Below are 16,710 nucleotides of genomic sequence, written 5' to 3' on the forward strand. Positions count from 1 at the left end.
GCGGCGCAGGCGCCCTGGCTCCCCGTCGGGCGGCCGCGCCCGAGTCGGCGCCTCGCTTCGCCCCTCCCTCCTGCCCGAGCTGGGGGCGGGGCTGCGCACGCGCCGCTCGAGCGGCCGCCTCCGCGCCTTGCCCGGCTGGAAGCGGGGCTGCGCGTCCCGCACGGGTTGCGCTGCGGTCGGAGCCGCCTGGGAGCCGGTGAACCGAGCGGCCTCGGGAGGGGTGCGGGAGGGCCCTCGCAAGAAGAAGGCGCGCTTGGGGCGCCCTCCGTGTCTGCCACGACGGAGGAAAATGGTGTTCGAGTCGGTGGTCGTGGATGTGTTGAACCGGTTCTTGGGGGACTATGTGGTGAACCTGGACACGTCCCAGCTCACTCTGGGCATCTGGGGAGGTAACGAGACCGCCGCTGTCCCTCAGTCTTGCGTCTCTCCCGGCCCTTCATTGCCGGAGCCGGGCCCTACCTTCTCGGGGCCTCGGGCCCCTGGCTGGCCGGGCGCCGCCACCTGCCACCACCCTCCTCGGGGTCAAATTACGTAAAGCCCGCAGCAGTTCCGGGCCTTGGCCCGCGAGTTGCTTATTTTTTGGCAGGAGGGGATGAGGTCGTGGGTCCTGGATGAAAATGTCCCTTTTTTCCGAACCGAGCGGCCAAGGGTCCCGTCGTGGACTCCAAGGGTCTGGAGTTCAAATGCCTCCTCCTTCGGTGCGGCTTGTGCCGCGCGGGGCGAAGGGCGGCCACCAGACGCACCTGAGCTGGATCTCATCCTCAGTTATTCCCCCCCCTTGGGGTATGAAGGAGGGCCCACGGAGTGTCGCACGCTGCCTCGCACGTGAAGGCATCGCTGTGACCAGAGACGCCTCTTCCTTCCTGCCCCAGCCCCTGTCCGTGGCTAAACTGGTGTTTGCTCGGACCACGCCGCCCGCGCTCGGGTTGCTCGCCTGGATTCGGCTGATAACAAAAAGCGAAACTCATGTGCTTAAACGGTTGGTTGTGTGCTTTCAGTTCACAGCCTGACCCAGGAATAGGTTGCATTTGTGAGGCTTTGGGGTTGTGGGTCAGAGGGAATTACTGAATTTTAAAGAAACGAGGTGCAGCTGTGCAACATCTCAGACCTGCGAAAGACAGGGATGAACATGCGCTTAACGTGGCTTAGATAGCGAAGGAGGACGCTTTGCTTTGTACCTGTTTACTCTGGTGCTCTACCTATTTGGAGCCTTATTTATAGTGCTTCTACCTATTTTTGTATTATACCCTTTTTTATTTTAAGCAACCATTAGAAATTAGATTCCTTTTCTTTGTGAAATGAATCTCCCAGGCCAAAGTTAGGGTTAATGTGTGTGTGTGTATTTAATAATTTAACTATTCTTGAATATGCACACACTTTCAGGCTTCTTCTAAAATACTCGCTTATCTTGATTTGTCTCTTTTATGACATAATGTAAATAGGTAATTTAGTTTGATAAGGAAGATCTCTTGTTACTTCCTCATCTTGGTACCTAGTACCATGATAGTGGGACTACAAGAACTAGGGACATAAGTGCTAGGTCAGCATCTCCAACTTGCATATTGTTTAATCTGTGCTGCTGCTCATTTGCAAGGATAAAAGAATAAAACGTGTCTCCACCTTCCTCAGAAGGAAGCCGTGAGAGCATTTTGTGGTGTACTTTGTTTTATAGTTGGAGTTTGCTTCTACATACAGGTGGAGGTTTGTGTTGAGTGTGATTTATCCCAGGATTTATTTAAAATTTACATGCAGTAAAATTCACTCTTGTGATGGATACATGCTTCATCACAGTCATGATACTGGAGAGTTCCAGGAAGACCCCCAAATTCCTTCTGCTGCCCCTTTGCAATCCATCCCATCCAGCCCCCACCCCTCCTCCTGGGAACCACTGTTCTGTTTCTGTCCCTATGGTTTTGCCTTTTCTAGAGTGCCATGTAAGTGGAATTATATGGTACATGGCTTTGAGGGTCTGGTTTCTTTTAGTTTGACTCCTTATGTAAAATGAATTTGAGAGTCACTCCTGTTGCATGCATCAGTATTTCATTATATTGTTTAGTAGCATTTTCGTTGTATGGTTGTACTAGAAATGAATTCTGTTCAGGGGTTGAAGGACATTTCAGTTTTTGGCAATTATGAAGAGCTGCTGTAAACATTCATGTACTGGTTTTTGTGTGAACATAAACTTTTATTTCATTGGATAAATACCTAAGAGTGAGATTTCAAGGTCTTGTGGTAAGTGGATATTTAATTTATGTGAAGTGATGGAACTGCTTTTCAGAGTGGCTCTACCATTTTGCAATCTCACCAGCATTGCATGAGTGCTTAGATGCTCTGCATCCTTACTAGCACTTAGTAGGGTCACCTAAAAGAACTTTACTTTTGGCCATTCTAATAGGCACATAGTGACATACGATTTTAATTTTTATTTCCTTAGTAATTAAAGTTGTTGAACTTATTGTTCTTTGTTGTTTGTATATTTCCATTGAAGTGACTGTTCAAATGTTTTGCTTATTTAAATTTTTTTCTTTTTGATATTTAATTCACATTAAATTCACCCTTTTAATATGCAAAACGTTGTTTAGCATAGTTACAGCATTGTGCAACTATGAACACTATCTAATTCTAGGACATTTTCAACACCCCCAGAATAAACCTCATATCCATTAACAGTCACTACAAATTCTCACTTAATCTCTCTCCACCCACCTCTAGCAACCACTAATCTTCCCTTCTATGGGTTTGTCAGTTTTGGACATTTCATTTAAATGGTGTCATGTAGTATACAAAGCCTTTCAATTTCTGGTTTCTTTCACTTAAAGTATTTTTGAGGTTCATCCTTGTTGTAGCATGTATCATTCCTCTTTATGACTGAATAATATTCCATTTTATGAATACATCACATTTGTTTATCCTTTATTCAATTGACAGGCATTTAAGTTATTCCTACTTTTTGGCTTTTATGAGTAACGCTGCTATGAACATTCATATACAAGTTTTTTTTGTGGGTATATGTTTTAAATTCTCTTGGGTGTATACCTAGAAGTGGAATTACAGTTGTATGACTTTTTAAGGAACTGCCAAACTTGTTTCCAAAGTGTTTATTTTCCTCTTGTACAATGTTGAGAGTTCTTTAGATATTATGGATACAAATTCTTTGTCAGATATGTGATTTGAAAATATGTTCTCCCACTCTTTTCTAAATTTGTCTTTGCAAAGCAAAAGTTTTAAATTTTGATCAAGTCCAGTTCATTAAAAATTTTGAGTCATGCTTTTGATGTTATATCTACAAAATCTTTACGTAAGTCACTAAATCTTCTGTGTCTGAGGTCACAAAGATTTTCTCTGTTTTCTTCTAGAAGTTTATCATTTCATATTTTACATTTAGATTTTCTGATATGTTTTTATATAAGGTGTGGTAAAGATTGAAGGTTGAGATTCATTTGTTTGCATGTGGATGAATATGTCCAATTGTTCTAGCATCATTTACTGAAAAGAATATCCTTTGTCCATTGAATATCTTTGCACTTTTGTGAATGTCAGTAGACTTTCTATTGTGTGGGTTTATTTTTGGATTGTAATCTGCTTCAGTGATCTGTGTTTCCATCTTTTTACCAATAGCACACTTGTCTTGATAAAGTTATTTACTATGGCTTTGTAGTAAATCTTGAAATCAGGTAGTGTGATTCCTATAACTTTGGTGTTTTTCAGGTTTTAAAATAACATGTCAGTGTTTTAAGTATAGAAGCTTTAAGTAATAGCTGGAAATTGAAAAAAATCTTTTGAGAATTTAAAAGTAATTATTAGAGGATTTAAAAAAGTGTTCTTTGAAAATTTCAATAATAGAAACTAGATGCTGCATAGGAAAAATGTTAAGGTTATGGACTTAATATTTTAGGGTCTAATGTCAGAAAGACCTATTAGTTGAAAATGTATGTTTTAGTGGGCTTCTGTGTAATAATTCAGCTAATTTCACTGTTAGCATATTAATAGTATTAATTAGTATTCAGGAGTTACATGGATGATTCAAAACTTAATAATGGGTAGGTACTGCTCTGAAAATTTGTTTTTGAGATGGTTCTTAGGAAATTTGAACCCATTTTTTCCCTTAGAAACATTGTTATATATGAGTGAAGAGTTTCCAAAAACCTATTTAATTATAATGCAGCAGAACAGTCCTATAGAGTACATATGTTAAGTGCTGGAAGCATCTGTTTTGTGAGAGGGGAAAGAGAAATTGAGCTTTTTCTCAACTCTTGGCAAATTTTGATGTTGATAAAGTATACTTTTTCTACACTAATATTTACAAATCTCCACTCTACTTATATATCAACTACTTAGGGAGGTGGTAGTGCTTCATAGAGTCATCTGAGAGTCATCTTCCAACTTTCCAAAGCAATCTTAGCATTTCATATTTCTTTCAAGGTTTAGGCTGCAGCAGAATCAGCCATAGGTGCTTGTTATAAATACAGATTTTTGAACCATTTTCCAGAGATTACATATAATTCACTTATGTGGATAGGACACCAAAATCTTTTCTTCCTTTTTTGCTTGACAAATAGCATGGGATTGTGATGCACCACTAGGTGCCTTTTAAAAGTACTTTAGGGCAAAAGTATTAGAAATTCAGAGGCAGAAGCAGTAGTAAGGGTGGCTAGTGTGATAGAATTGTCATTTGTAACAGGGAGACCTGTACTTTATAGCCTCCTCTTATTATTTTTTAAAAATATATTTTTATTGATTTCAGAGAGAGGAAGAAGGGAGAAGGAGAGAGAGAGAAACAGTGATAAGAGAGTGTCATTGATCAGCTGCCTCCTACACGCCCCTTACTGGGGATGGAGCCTGCAACCTGGGCACATGCCCTGACTGGAATCCAACAGTGACCTCCTGGTTCATGGGTCCACGCTCCTCCGGTGAGCCAGGCTGGCTGGACATAGCCTCTACTTATTACAGTAGTTTCCCCTTATCCACAAGGTTATATATTCCAAGACCCCCAGTGGATGCTGGAAACCACAGATAGTACTGATCTTAGATATACTATGTTTTTTTCTATACATACGTACATACCTTTTCACTTAAAGGAAGCTCTTTTTGGCAAAGCCGAACTGCCGGTATCACTATTCTTGTACTTTGGGGCTGTCATTAAGTAAAATAAGTTACTTGAACACAAACACTGTGATCCCAAGACAGTCAGTTTAATAACCTAGCTGACTACTAAGAGTCAATAATGATCCAGGAGTGTATACAGCATGGATACGCTGAATGAAGGGGTGGTTCCAGGAGAGTTCGAGCAGGACGGCATGCGATTTCATCATGCTACTCAGGACGGTGCACAATTTATAACTTATGAATTGCTTATTTCTGGAATTTTCCACTGATTATTTTCAAATCATGGTTGAACACTGGTAACTGGGACAATAGGTAAATGAAATTCAGGAAAGTGAAACCTAGGATAAGGGAGAATTCCTTCTCCCTCTTTCTCTTGTTTTCTCTAAAATTAAAATACATGGACAAATTTGTAAATTTTTTGTTATTATGCCTGACATTTATGTAACATTAGACGCTCAGATTTGTTTTTAACTAATTTGCACATTCTGTTTTTGAAATGGTAATCTTTCAGTGTTCTTTTTATAATACAGTGTTATGTTCAGTGGCTACTTACTACACACTCCCAGTATACCAGTGACACTGTAGAAAAATCAAGGTATACTCAGGGCACAATTTCTGATTTTAAGGTCTCATTCTGTGAGAGAAATATACTGTGGAATCACACAAGTGATTGTTATAGTCCAGTGGTAGTTACCAATTCTAATTTTTTAAAATATTATTTTTACCTTTATGTTCTAAGATAATCTCATAGAATTTTAGAGCTGAAAAGGAACATTATGAAAAGTGTTCGAACATACATCAGTGTTGTAAGATTTTACAGCCCATAGTCCTATACCCACAATCAGATTCTACCATTAATTATATATTAACAGCTTTATTTAGTTAAAATTCACATATAGAAAAATGTACATATTTAGAGTCTACAGTTTGATAAATTTTGACATATATATGCACCTAGGAAACTGTCCTCATGATCAAGATAACAGACATATCCATCACACCCAAAAGTTTCTTTGCCCCCATCCCCGGAGGCATTCAATATTCTGATTCTTTTTCTACCATACAAATCTCTATTCCTGGTTTGCTGAGAGTTCTTTTTCAAAATTGTTTGTCGAATTTTGTGAAATGATTTTTCTGCATCTGTTGATACGATCATAAGATTTTTCTTCTTCAGCCATTGATAATAATGGATTACATTAATTGGTTTTTGAATGGCCTTCTCTTTAATTTCTGATAATTTGTGTCTCTTCTCTTTTTTCCTTAGTTAATCTGGTTAGAGAGTTATCAATTTTATTGATTTTTTCAAAGAACCAGACTTTGGTTTCATTGATTTTTTTTTTCCCGTTGATATTCTGAATTGCATTTCATTGACTTGTGGTGTATTTATTATTTCTTTTCTTCTGTTTACTAAGGATTTGAAATCTTAAGGTGGAAGCTTCAATTACTGATTTTAGATCTTCTTTTCTAATACATGAATTCAATGACACAAATCTTTCTCTGAGCCCTGCTTTTGCTGCATATCACAAATTTTGATAAGTTGTATTTTTGACTCAAAATATTTTAAATTGCTTTTGAGATGTCTTCTTTGACCTATGTGTTATTTAAAACTAGTGTTTGTTTAATAATCTTCATATAGTTCAGGATTTTTCAGCTTTTTTTTTCCTGTTACCGATTTCTAGTTTAATTTTATTGTGGTCTGAAAGTAAACTTTGTGTGACTTCTGTTCATTTAAATTGTTAAGGTATGTTTTATGGCCCAGAATGTGGTCTATCTTGGTTGAATGCTCCATGTGAGCTTGAGAAGGATATGTATTCTGCTGCTGTTGGATGAAGTGCTCTATAAGTTTCAGTTAGATCTCTTTATTTTTAATTGTGTGTTTATATTTAGAGTGGGTTTCTTGTAGACACCTTATAGTTGGTTTTTAAAAATCGTTTAAAAATTTTATTGATTTTAGAGAGGAAGGGGGAAAAGAGAGAGAAGGATGGATTAATTGATTTGTTGTTCCACTTATTTATGTATTCATTGGTTGATTTGTGTATGTGCCCTGACCAGGGATTGAACCTGCAACCTTGGTGTAATGGGGATGATGCTTTAACCAACTGAGCTACCTGGCCAGGGCTGTAGTTGGGTTTTGTTTTCTTATCCACTCTGTCAAATCTCTGTTTCTTAATTATTATATTCAGATCATTAACATTTTATCTAAAGTGATTATTGATAGGTTAATGGATTTATAGCTTTCATATCTGTAGCTCTTTTCTGTTTGTTGCATGTCTTTGCTTTTAAAATCTGCCCCTTTTTTCTGCCTTCTCTGGTTTTAATTGAGCATTTTTTATGATTTAATTTTTTTATGTCTTAGCATATCAGTTATGCTTCTTTAAATTTTCTTAATGGTTGCCCTAGAATTGCAGTATATATTTAATCTAATTCCACTTTTAATAATACTATACTGCTTCACAAATAGTGGAGGTACCTTATAACAGACTATTCTAATCTAGTTTTTATGCCTGTTAACAATGTTGCTGTCATTTATTTCATTTATTCATAAGCTGTACTCAATGCACTGTTGCTGTTATTGTTTCATTAGATTATTCAGAAAAAAGAAAATAAAAGACTTAATTCTATTTATTCCTTTTCTCATGCTCTTATAGATCTGAGTTTCTGACCTATATCATTTCTTTTAGCTGACAACTTTTAACACTTCTTGCAAGGGAGGTCTACTAGCAACAGATTCCATCAGTTTTTGTTTGCCTGAGAAAGTATTTCTTTTTCACCCCCTTCCCCTTTTAAAATATGTGGTAAGATACCACATAAAATTTGTCATCTTAATTAACTTTTTAGGTCTACAGTTCAGAATATTAAGAATATTCACATTGTAGTGCAACCATCACCGCCATCCGTCTTTAGTACGCTTTATTTTACAAAACTGAAGTATTGTGCCTGTTAAACAATAACCACCTATTTCCCTTCCCTTCAGCCCCTAGTAACTACCATTCTATTATCTGTCTCTATGAATTTGACTGTATGATAGTCAAATAATATGAGGTACTTCTATGATAGGTATTTCATGTAAGTGTATCATACAATATTTGTCCTTTTGTGTTTGGCTTATTTTACTTAGCATAATGTCTTCAAGGTTCATCCGTTTTGTTGCATATGTCAGAATTTCATTTATTTTTAAGGCTGAATAATATTCCATTGTATGTATACACCATGTTTTATTTATCAATCCATCTGTCATTGGACACATGGGTTGCTTCCATTGTTTGGCTGTTGTGAATAATGCTGCTACAGACTTAAGTGTACAAATATCTCTTTGAGTCCCTGCTTTCAAATATTTTGGGTATATACCTACCAGTGGAATTACTGGGACATATGGTAATTCTATTTTTTATTTTTGAGGAACTGCATACTACTTTCCATAGAAGCTGCAGCATTTTACATTCCTACTAACAGTGCACAAGGGTTGTAATTTCTTCACATGCTCAGAAATGTTTGTTATTTTCTTTTTTTGTTGATAGAAGCCATCCTGATGAGTGTGAGGTGATATCTCATTGTCATTTTGGTTTGCATTTCCCTAATGATTAGTGATGTTGAACATCTTTTCCTGTGCTTATTGGCCATTTGTACATCTTCTTTGGACAAACGTTTATTCAAGACCTTTGGCCATCCTTTAATTGTTTTTTGTTGTTGTTGAATTGTAGGAGTTCCTTATGTATTCTGGATATATGACTTGCAAATATTCCTCCCATTTCATGTGTTGCCTTTGCACTGTTGATAGTGTCCTATGATGCACAAAAGTTTTTAATTTTGATGAAGTCCAAATCATCTCTTTTTTTTGCTGTTGTTTCTTGTCCTTTATTGTCATATCCAAGAAATCATTGCCAGATCCATGGAACTTTTTACCTATGCTTTTTTCAAAGAGTTTTATAGTTTTAAGGTCTGACATTTAAATCTTTGATCCATTTTGAGTTAATTTTTAGATGTATTATATTACTTTGGTATTAAATTAATGCTGACTTGTTAGACTGAGTTTGGAAGCATTTCTTTCACTTCAATTTTTTGGAGGGGTTTGAGGAAGATTGTTGTTTTCTTTTAAATGTTTGGTAGAATTCACATTGAATCCATCTGTTCCTGGGCTTTTTGTTGTTGTTGGGAGGTTCTTGATTACTGGTGAAGTCTCCTTACTAATTATAAATCTGTTCAGATTATCAATATTTTCAAGATTCATTAGTGTTAGAGTTATGTTTCTAGGGTTGTATCCATTTCATCTAGGTTACCCAATTTGTTGACAGACAGTTGTTCATAGTAGTCTCTTGTAACCCTTTTTGTATCTGTAAAATTGGTAGTATTGTCCATTCCATTTTTGATCTTAGTTATTTGACTCTTCCTTCCTTTTTTAGACAGCCTAGTTAAAGGTTTGTCAATTTTGTTTGATTTATTTGAAGACCCAACCTTTGATTTCTTCAATTTTCTCTGTTGGTTTTCTCTTCTCTATTTTGCTTATCTCTGTTCTAATCTTTATTATTTCGGTCTCTAGTAGCTTTGGTTTAGTTAATCTTTTTTCTATTTCTTTAATGTGCAGATTTAGATTGTTGATTTGGGATATGCATTCTTTCTTAAATGTAAACATTTATAGCCGTAAATTTCTTTCGCAGGACTGCTTTTGCTGCATCCCATAAATTTTGATATGTTGTGTTGTCATTTTAATTTTTTGAATTGTTTTTAAATTTTTCTTTTGATTTTTTCTTTGACTCATTTCTTGTTTAAAAGTGTGTTCATTTTGGGGGGAATTTTAGTTTTCCTTCTGTTGAATTCTAGATTCATTCTATTGTTATCAGAAAAGATACCTTATATGATTTCAGTCTTTTAAAATTTATTCAGATTTGTTTTGTTGCCTAACATGTGACCTATCCTAGAGAATGTTCCATGTGCACTTGAGAAAATTGTGTATTCTGCTGTTGTTGGGTAGAATGTTTTGTATATGTTTGTTACATTCAATTAGTCTATTTCCTTGTTAATATTCTGTCTGTTTATTCTATCCATTATTAAAGTTGAGTATCATACAATATTTGTCCTTGATAATATTGAAGCCTCCTAGTATTACTGTAGAGCTATCTATTTCTCTTTTCAATTCTGTCAGTGTTTGCATCATACGTTTTTGAGCTCTGATGTTTGGTGTATATATGTTTACAATTATTATGTCTTTTTAGAGAATTGACCTTTTTGTCATCATATAATGTCCTTCTTTGCCTGTCGTAATGACGTTGACTTACAGCACATTTTATCTAATATTAGTATAGCTATCTCTGCTACCCACAGGGGCATCTACATTTTGTACACATCTGGTTATTGCGACACCATGAACCCAAACACATGTGGTTTGGACCCATACACTGCACTGCAGAAGACAGTGGTAAACCATTGCTGCATTTTGTTTTCTTATTATTTTTTTCATTTTATTTTACCTTGAAAACCCTATGATGAGACAGTCCAAAATAAAATATAAGATGGTGCTGAAAGGTGAGAGTCCCAGGTCAGAGAGCACTCAAACGGTTACTGGGGAAGAGCAGAGAACAAGTATGAGTAGCATTGTTGCTAATGACATTACCAGACCAAAGCCAGAAGGACATCTAGCATCTGATGTGCACAGAGGCAAAAGGAAAGTACAATGCTACACAACACATGCAACTAGAACATGGAATGTAATTAGAACATGGCATGAAAGGTAAACTGGAAATTGTAAAGCAAGAAATGGAACATCTAAACATTGCAGTGCTTGGTGTTAGTTAAAGTGGACTAGAATGAAACATTTACAGTCAGGCAACTACAAAGTGTTCTACTCACTCTGGACATGACAAACTCAGAAGAAATGAAGTGGCTTCACTACTGAGGCGAGATGGAGCACAGGCATTTAGGCGCTACAATGCAAAGTCTGACCAAATAATATTGATAATATTGATGAGAATTCTAGGAAAACCTATTAATATAACCCTCACTCAAGTCTGTGCTCCCAATTATGAGTCTGAAGATGAAATTGAAAGCTCATGCCAATCTCCAAGAAGAATTTGAACACTTCAAAATAAAACATGCTGACAATTATAGGTGATTGGAATGCAAAAGTAGGAAATTAGGGGTCAGAAATGAAGCAGGAGATTGACTTGTGGATTTCTGTGAACCCAGCAACTTGTCCATTGCAAACACATGGTTCAGACAGCTGAACAGAGGACTATACATGGATATCACCAGATGGTTAATACAGAAATAAAAAAGACTGTGTAATTGGATGCAGGAGATGGAGAAGTTGTATTCTCTCTGCCAAAACAAGAACAGGAAGAGATTGTGGCACTGACCACCAACTGTTAATATCAAACATTAGAATAAAGCTTAAGAAGAGCACTAAAAGAATTCTAGTGCCAAAATATAATGTAAGTAACATTCCTGATGGATTTGAAGTCCACGTAAATAACAAACTGTTAAAATTGATTGACAGAGAACCAGAAGAACTATGGACTGAAATTGGGAATATTAGGAAATAATGAGAAAAAACAATGCCAGAAGGAAAAATCAAGGCGGTTGAAGGAGGCAGCACTAAAAATTGTTAGAGAGACAAAGAGGCAAAAGTCAGAAGGACACAAAAGCAGGGTGAGAACCCTGAATGCAGTTTTTTAACCACTACCATGTAGAGATAAAGAGAACTATTACAATAGGCAATGTAAGAAGATAGAAGAGAACAATATAAAAGGAAAAACAAGTGATCTCTACCAGAAGATTCAAGAAATAAAACAAAATTCAAACCTAGAATAGGAAGGCTGAACAACCACCAACGAAGCACGTTATTATCTGACCAGGAGAAAATGAAGGGAAGGTGCAGATAGTTCATTGAAAAACCTATACAGAAGAGACAGAAGTATGACAGATATTTTTGAAGAAGATTCTTATGAGGAAGAACCTATAGAAAGTGAAGTGAACACTGCCCTGAAAGTATTGAGAAGAAATAAATCACCAGTTAGGTGGAATACCAGGAGAATTATTTCAAGCCACAGAGACTGAATCTGTCAAAATCCTAACAAGGATATGTCATTAAATATGGAAAATAAAACAATGACCTACAGACTGGAAATGGTCAATATACATCCCAATTTTTAAGAAAGGAGATTCCTAGGAGTACATTAACTATAGAACTGTTACCCTAATTTCCCACACAAATAAAATGATGCTCAAGGTGATGCAGCAAAGGCTTCTACCTTATATAGAACAAGAAATACCAGATGAAAGTTACTGTATGCTTTACAGACTACAGTAAAAGCTTTTGTGTGGATCATGAAAAGCTGCGGGTTTCTCTGAAAGAAATGGGTGTGCCTCAGCACTTGGTTGTTCTGATGCATAACCTATGTCATGGGCAGGAAGCCACTGTCAGGACAATATGGAGAGACAGAATGGTTTCCCATATAAGCAAAGGTGTCAGACAAGGGTACATTTTATCTCCCTATTTTATAAATCTGTACCAGAACATATCACATGAAAAACTGGGCTAGACTCAAAGAAAGAAGGAGTGAAAATTGGTGGAAGAAATACCAATAACTTAAGATAGGCAGATGAACATTTTACTGGCTGAGAGTAGCAGTGAGTGGTTTGAAATGACTTCTGATGAAAGTGAAAGGAGAAAGTGCCAAAGCAGGACTGCATTTGAATATCAAGAAGACCAAAATCATGATTACAGAAGAAATACACAACTTTAAGATAGACTATGAAGATGTTGAAATTGTTAAAGATTTTGCTTACCTTGGTTCAGTCATCAATTCAAATGGAGACTGCACCCAAGAAATCAAGAGAAGGCCGAGACTCAGAAGGGCAGCAATGGAAGAAAGTAGGAAAGATCACCAAGAGCAAAGATGTGTCATTAGAGATAAGGGCTAAGATCATCCACACCCTCACATTCCCAATTACTATGTGTGGATGAAAAAGCTGTACAATGAAGAAGACTGATAGAGGGGAAATAAGGATTCATTTGAAATACGGTGTTGGGGGTGAGCTCTGTGGATATCCTGATCCACCAGAAAGATGAACAAGTAGGTACTTGAACAAATTAAGCCTGAAACATTGCTGGAGGCAAAAATAGAAAAACTGAAGCTGTTCTATTTTCGTCATATCATGAGAAGACAGGGTTCTTTGGAAAAGACAGTAATTCTGGAAAAAATAGAAAGCAGCAGGAGAAGAGATGGATTGACTCCTTAAAAGAAGCCATAGGCATGAGTGTTCAGGAGCTGAGCAGTGCTGTTGAGGATGGGACTTTGTGGTTATCACTCATTCATGTGGTCACCAGGAGTTGGAGCTGACTCATTGGCATGTAACACACACACACACACATCTGTGCCCTCTTTTGGTTATTGTTTGCTTGCATGAGAAATCTTTTTCTATTTTATTTTCAACCTGTGTGTGTTGTTAGAGCTAAAGTGAGTCTCTTGTGAACAGGATATAGTGGGATCCCATTTAAAAAATTTTTTTAAAATCCATTCTGCCTATCTTTGACTTTTGATTGTGGAGTTTATTTACATTTAAAGTAATTACTGATAGGGAAGGACTTACTATTGCCCTTTTGCTAATTATTTTCTGTATGCCTTTTAACTTTTTGTGTCATTTTCGCCCCCTTACTCCCTTTATGTTCCATCAATTTTTTCATAATGACATGTTTGTTTTGATTCCCTTATTTGCTTTTGTATATATTCTATCGATATCAGGGATGAAATACAATATTTTAATTTTATAATAATATATTTTAAACTGATACCAACTTAACTTTAATCACATCAGTAACTTTAGTCCTTTACAGCTCGTCCCCCAACTTTGTTGTTATGTACCTATTAACATTGATTTATATCTTTTATTCCTTTGTCTTAATTTCTGAAAGAGGACAAAAAGCGGAGTTAAAAAGTAAAATTATAATAATACTGGTTTTTTATATTTGTCCATATATTTACCTTTACTGTAGAATTTTATATACATATTTTCATATGGCTTTGCTGCCTAGCATTTTTCAACTTGGACTCCCATTATTATTTTAAATTTATCTTTTTTGAAAGTATTACAAATGTCCTCCTTTTTTCCCTATTGAACCCCTCTACCCTGTACTCCTACCCCCAGGCCTTCATCCCACTATTGTCTGTGTCCATGGGTTATGCATATATGCATATAAATTCTTATGTTACTCTCTCCCACCCACCCTGGCCTTCCATCTGAGATTCATCAGTCTGTTCCGTGCTTCTATATTTGTGGATCTATTTTGTTCATCGGTTTATTTTGTTCACTAGATTCCACATATGAATAAGATCATGTGACACTTGTCTTTCTCTGACTGGCTTATTTTGCTTAGTATAATACTCTCCACGTCCCACCGTGCTGTCTCAAAGGGTAAGGGATCCTTCGGTTTTACAGCTGCATAGTATTCCATTGTGTAAATGTCCCAGAAGATGCTTCATATGGTTTCAATCTTCTTGAACTTATAAAGACTTGTTTTGTTTCCTAACATGTGATCTATCTTTGAGAATGTCCCATGTGCATTTGAGGAGAATGCATATTCTGCAGCTTTGGAGGGGAATGTTCTGTAAATGTCAATTAAATCCACCTGATCTAGTGTGTCATTTAGAGTCAGTGTTTCCTTATTGATTTTTTTGTTTGGAAGATCTCTCCAGTAAAGTCAGTGGGGTGTTAAAGTCCCCTACTATGACTGTATTGCTGTCAATCTCTCCTTTAAAGTCCTCCAGAAGGTTGATTTTTTTGTCCCCGCCCTCCCCCCCAAGCCTGTGTGAGTCTATTGTTCTGAGGTTGATCTCTTCTAGATAGCATTGGTCTTGTTTTCTTACCCATTCACCTACCTTATGTCTTTTGATTGGGACATTTATATTTAAGGTTATTATTGATAGGTACTTATCTATTGCCATTTTATTTATGTCTATGTTTCTCATTCTCTCTATTTCAACTTCTTATTACAGCAGTCCCTTTAACATTTCTTGCAATGCTGATTTGGTGGTAATAAATTCTTTTAGCCCTTTTTTGTCTGGAAAGCTCTTTATTTCACCATCTATTTTGAATGATAGCCTTGCCTGATAGAGTAGTCTTGGTTTCAGATCCTTGTTTTGCATTACCTTGAATACTTCATGCCATTCCCTTCTGGCCTGTAGAGTTTTGATGAGAAATCACCTGACAGCCTTATGGGAGCACTTTTGTAGGTAACAGCTTGCTTTTCTCTTGCTACCTTTAAGATTCTCTCTTTGTCTTGAATTTTTGGCATTTTAATGATGATGTGTCTGGGCGTGGGATTCTTTGGATTCTTCTTGCTTGGGACTCTCTGTGTCTCCTGAACTTGTGTGACTTTTTCCTTGACCAGGTTAGGGAAGTTTTCTGTCATCATTTCTTCAAACAGGTTCTCTCACCCGTGCCTACTTTCGACCTCTTCTGGCATTCCTATGATGCAAATATTGTTACATTTCATGGTGTCCCACAGCTCCCTTAAACTTCTGTTTTTTGTTTTTTCCTTTTTGGTTCTCTGATTGAGTGTTTTTTTTTCTACCCTGTCTTCTGATTTGCTGACCTGATCCTCAGCTTCCCCTAATCTGCTGTTCATTCCTTCCAGTGTTTTTTTTTTTTTTAAATTTCTGCTATGTCATTCTTAATTTCCTTCATGGTTTCTATATCTTTTTTCATACTCGTCAGCATCTTTATAATCAATATTCTAAACTCTATATCTAATAAATTGCTTATCTCCATTTCATTTAGCTCTTCTGCAGAATTCGTTTGTTCTTTCATTTGGGGCTTGTTTTTTGGTCTCACCATTTTGGCTGCCTGTTTGGATTTGTTTCTATGTCTTAGGTAAATTTGCTAGGACTCACAGTCTTTTGGATGTCTCTGGTGCAGGCCAATGTCAGTAGCTGTTTGTGACTGGCTTTGAGTACCCTGTTTGAAGTTTTTCACACTCCACGGCTTCTGGTTTCCTCTCCTGGGGCTCGGTGTGTTTGGAGAGGACCAAGATGTGCACAAAGGTCTGCTTTTCCAACCCCTGGATTCAGAAGCAAATCAAGCAAAGACTCAAAAATACTCAGAGGATGTTATTCAGTCTCTTAAAGAGCCTCAGGCTCTAGAAACTCTTTGGGGAGGGACCAGAGGTTTTCCAGCAGGGTGGGGCAATTGCTTCCCCCTCAGGCCAAAAGCTGCTTGGAAGGTAAATGTCTGCCTGAGAAAGATGTCCTCTGCAGTATGGGGGAATGACTCAGCACTGAGGTCCATGGGTGCCTTCTGAGTGAGATCTATTCCCCAGCCGGCCCCCCTGGATTCTCCTCACACTGCTCTAGTCCACTTTCCTTCCTCCGGAGCCCAGGGTGAGTGGCTGCACACAAAACTTCGTTTTTGGCCCTTTAGGAGGGGCCTGCATTTCCAGCCGTCTCTCCTTGGCAGACAGAAACCCTGCTGCTTTTCATAGCCAGATGTTATGTGGGCACCTTTCTCAGTTCTGGTGCTCTTGGCTGGGAAGCCCAGCCTGGGGTTTAGGCCCCAGAGTCCTCAGTGGGAACCTGAGGACAGCTGAGATATCCCTCCAGACCTTCAGCTGCT

The 16,710-nt window shown here is 37.5% G+C and overlaps 1 protein-coding gene across 4 annotated transcripts in view; it reads left to right on the plus strand.

Annotated features, from left to right (window-relative positions):
• The first annotated feature begins 248 nt into the window (after positions 1-248).
• The window catches only part of VPS13A (vacuolar protein sorting 13 homolog A), a 163,136-nt gene continuing 146,674 nt past the window's right edge, over positions 249-16,710 (plus strand). For all 4 annotated transcript variants that reach the window (XM_087822709.1, XM_087822708.1, XM_087822710.1 and 1 more), the window contains exon 1: positions 249-389. In XM_087822709.1, coding sequence (XP_087678835.1) covers positions 290-389 — 100 coding nt within the window. In that variant the 5' untranslated portion in view covers positions 249-289. The remainder of the gene's footprint in view (positions 390-16,710) is intronic.

This window comes from Miniopterus natalensis, chromosome 12, assembly GCF_054644295.1.
Source record: "Miniopterus natalensis isolate mMinNat1 chromosome 12, mMinNat1.hap1, whole genome shotgun sequence".
Taxonomy (NCBI): Eukaryota; Metazoa; Chordata; class Mammalia; order Chiroptera; family Miniopteridae; genus Miniopterus; species Miniopterus natalensis.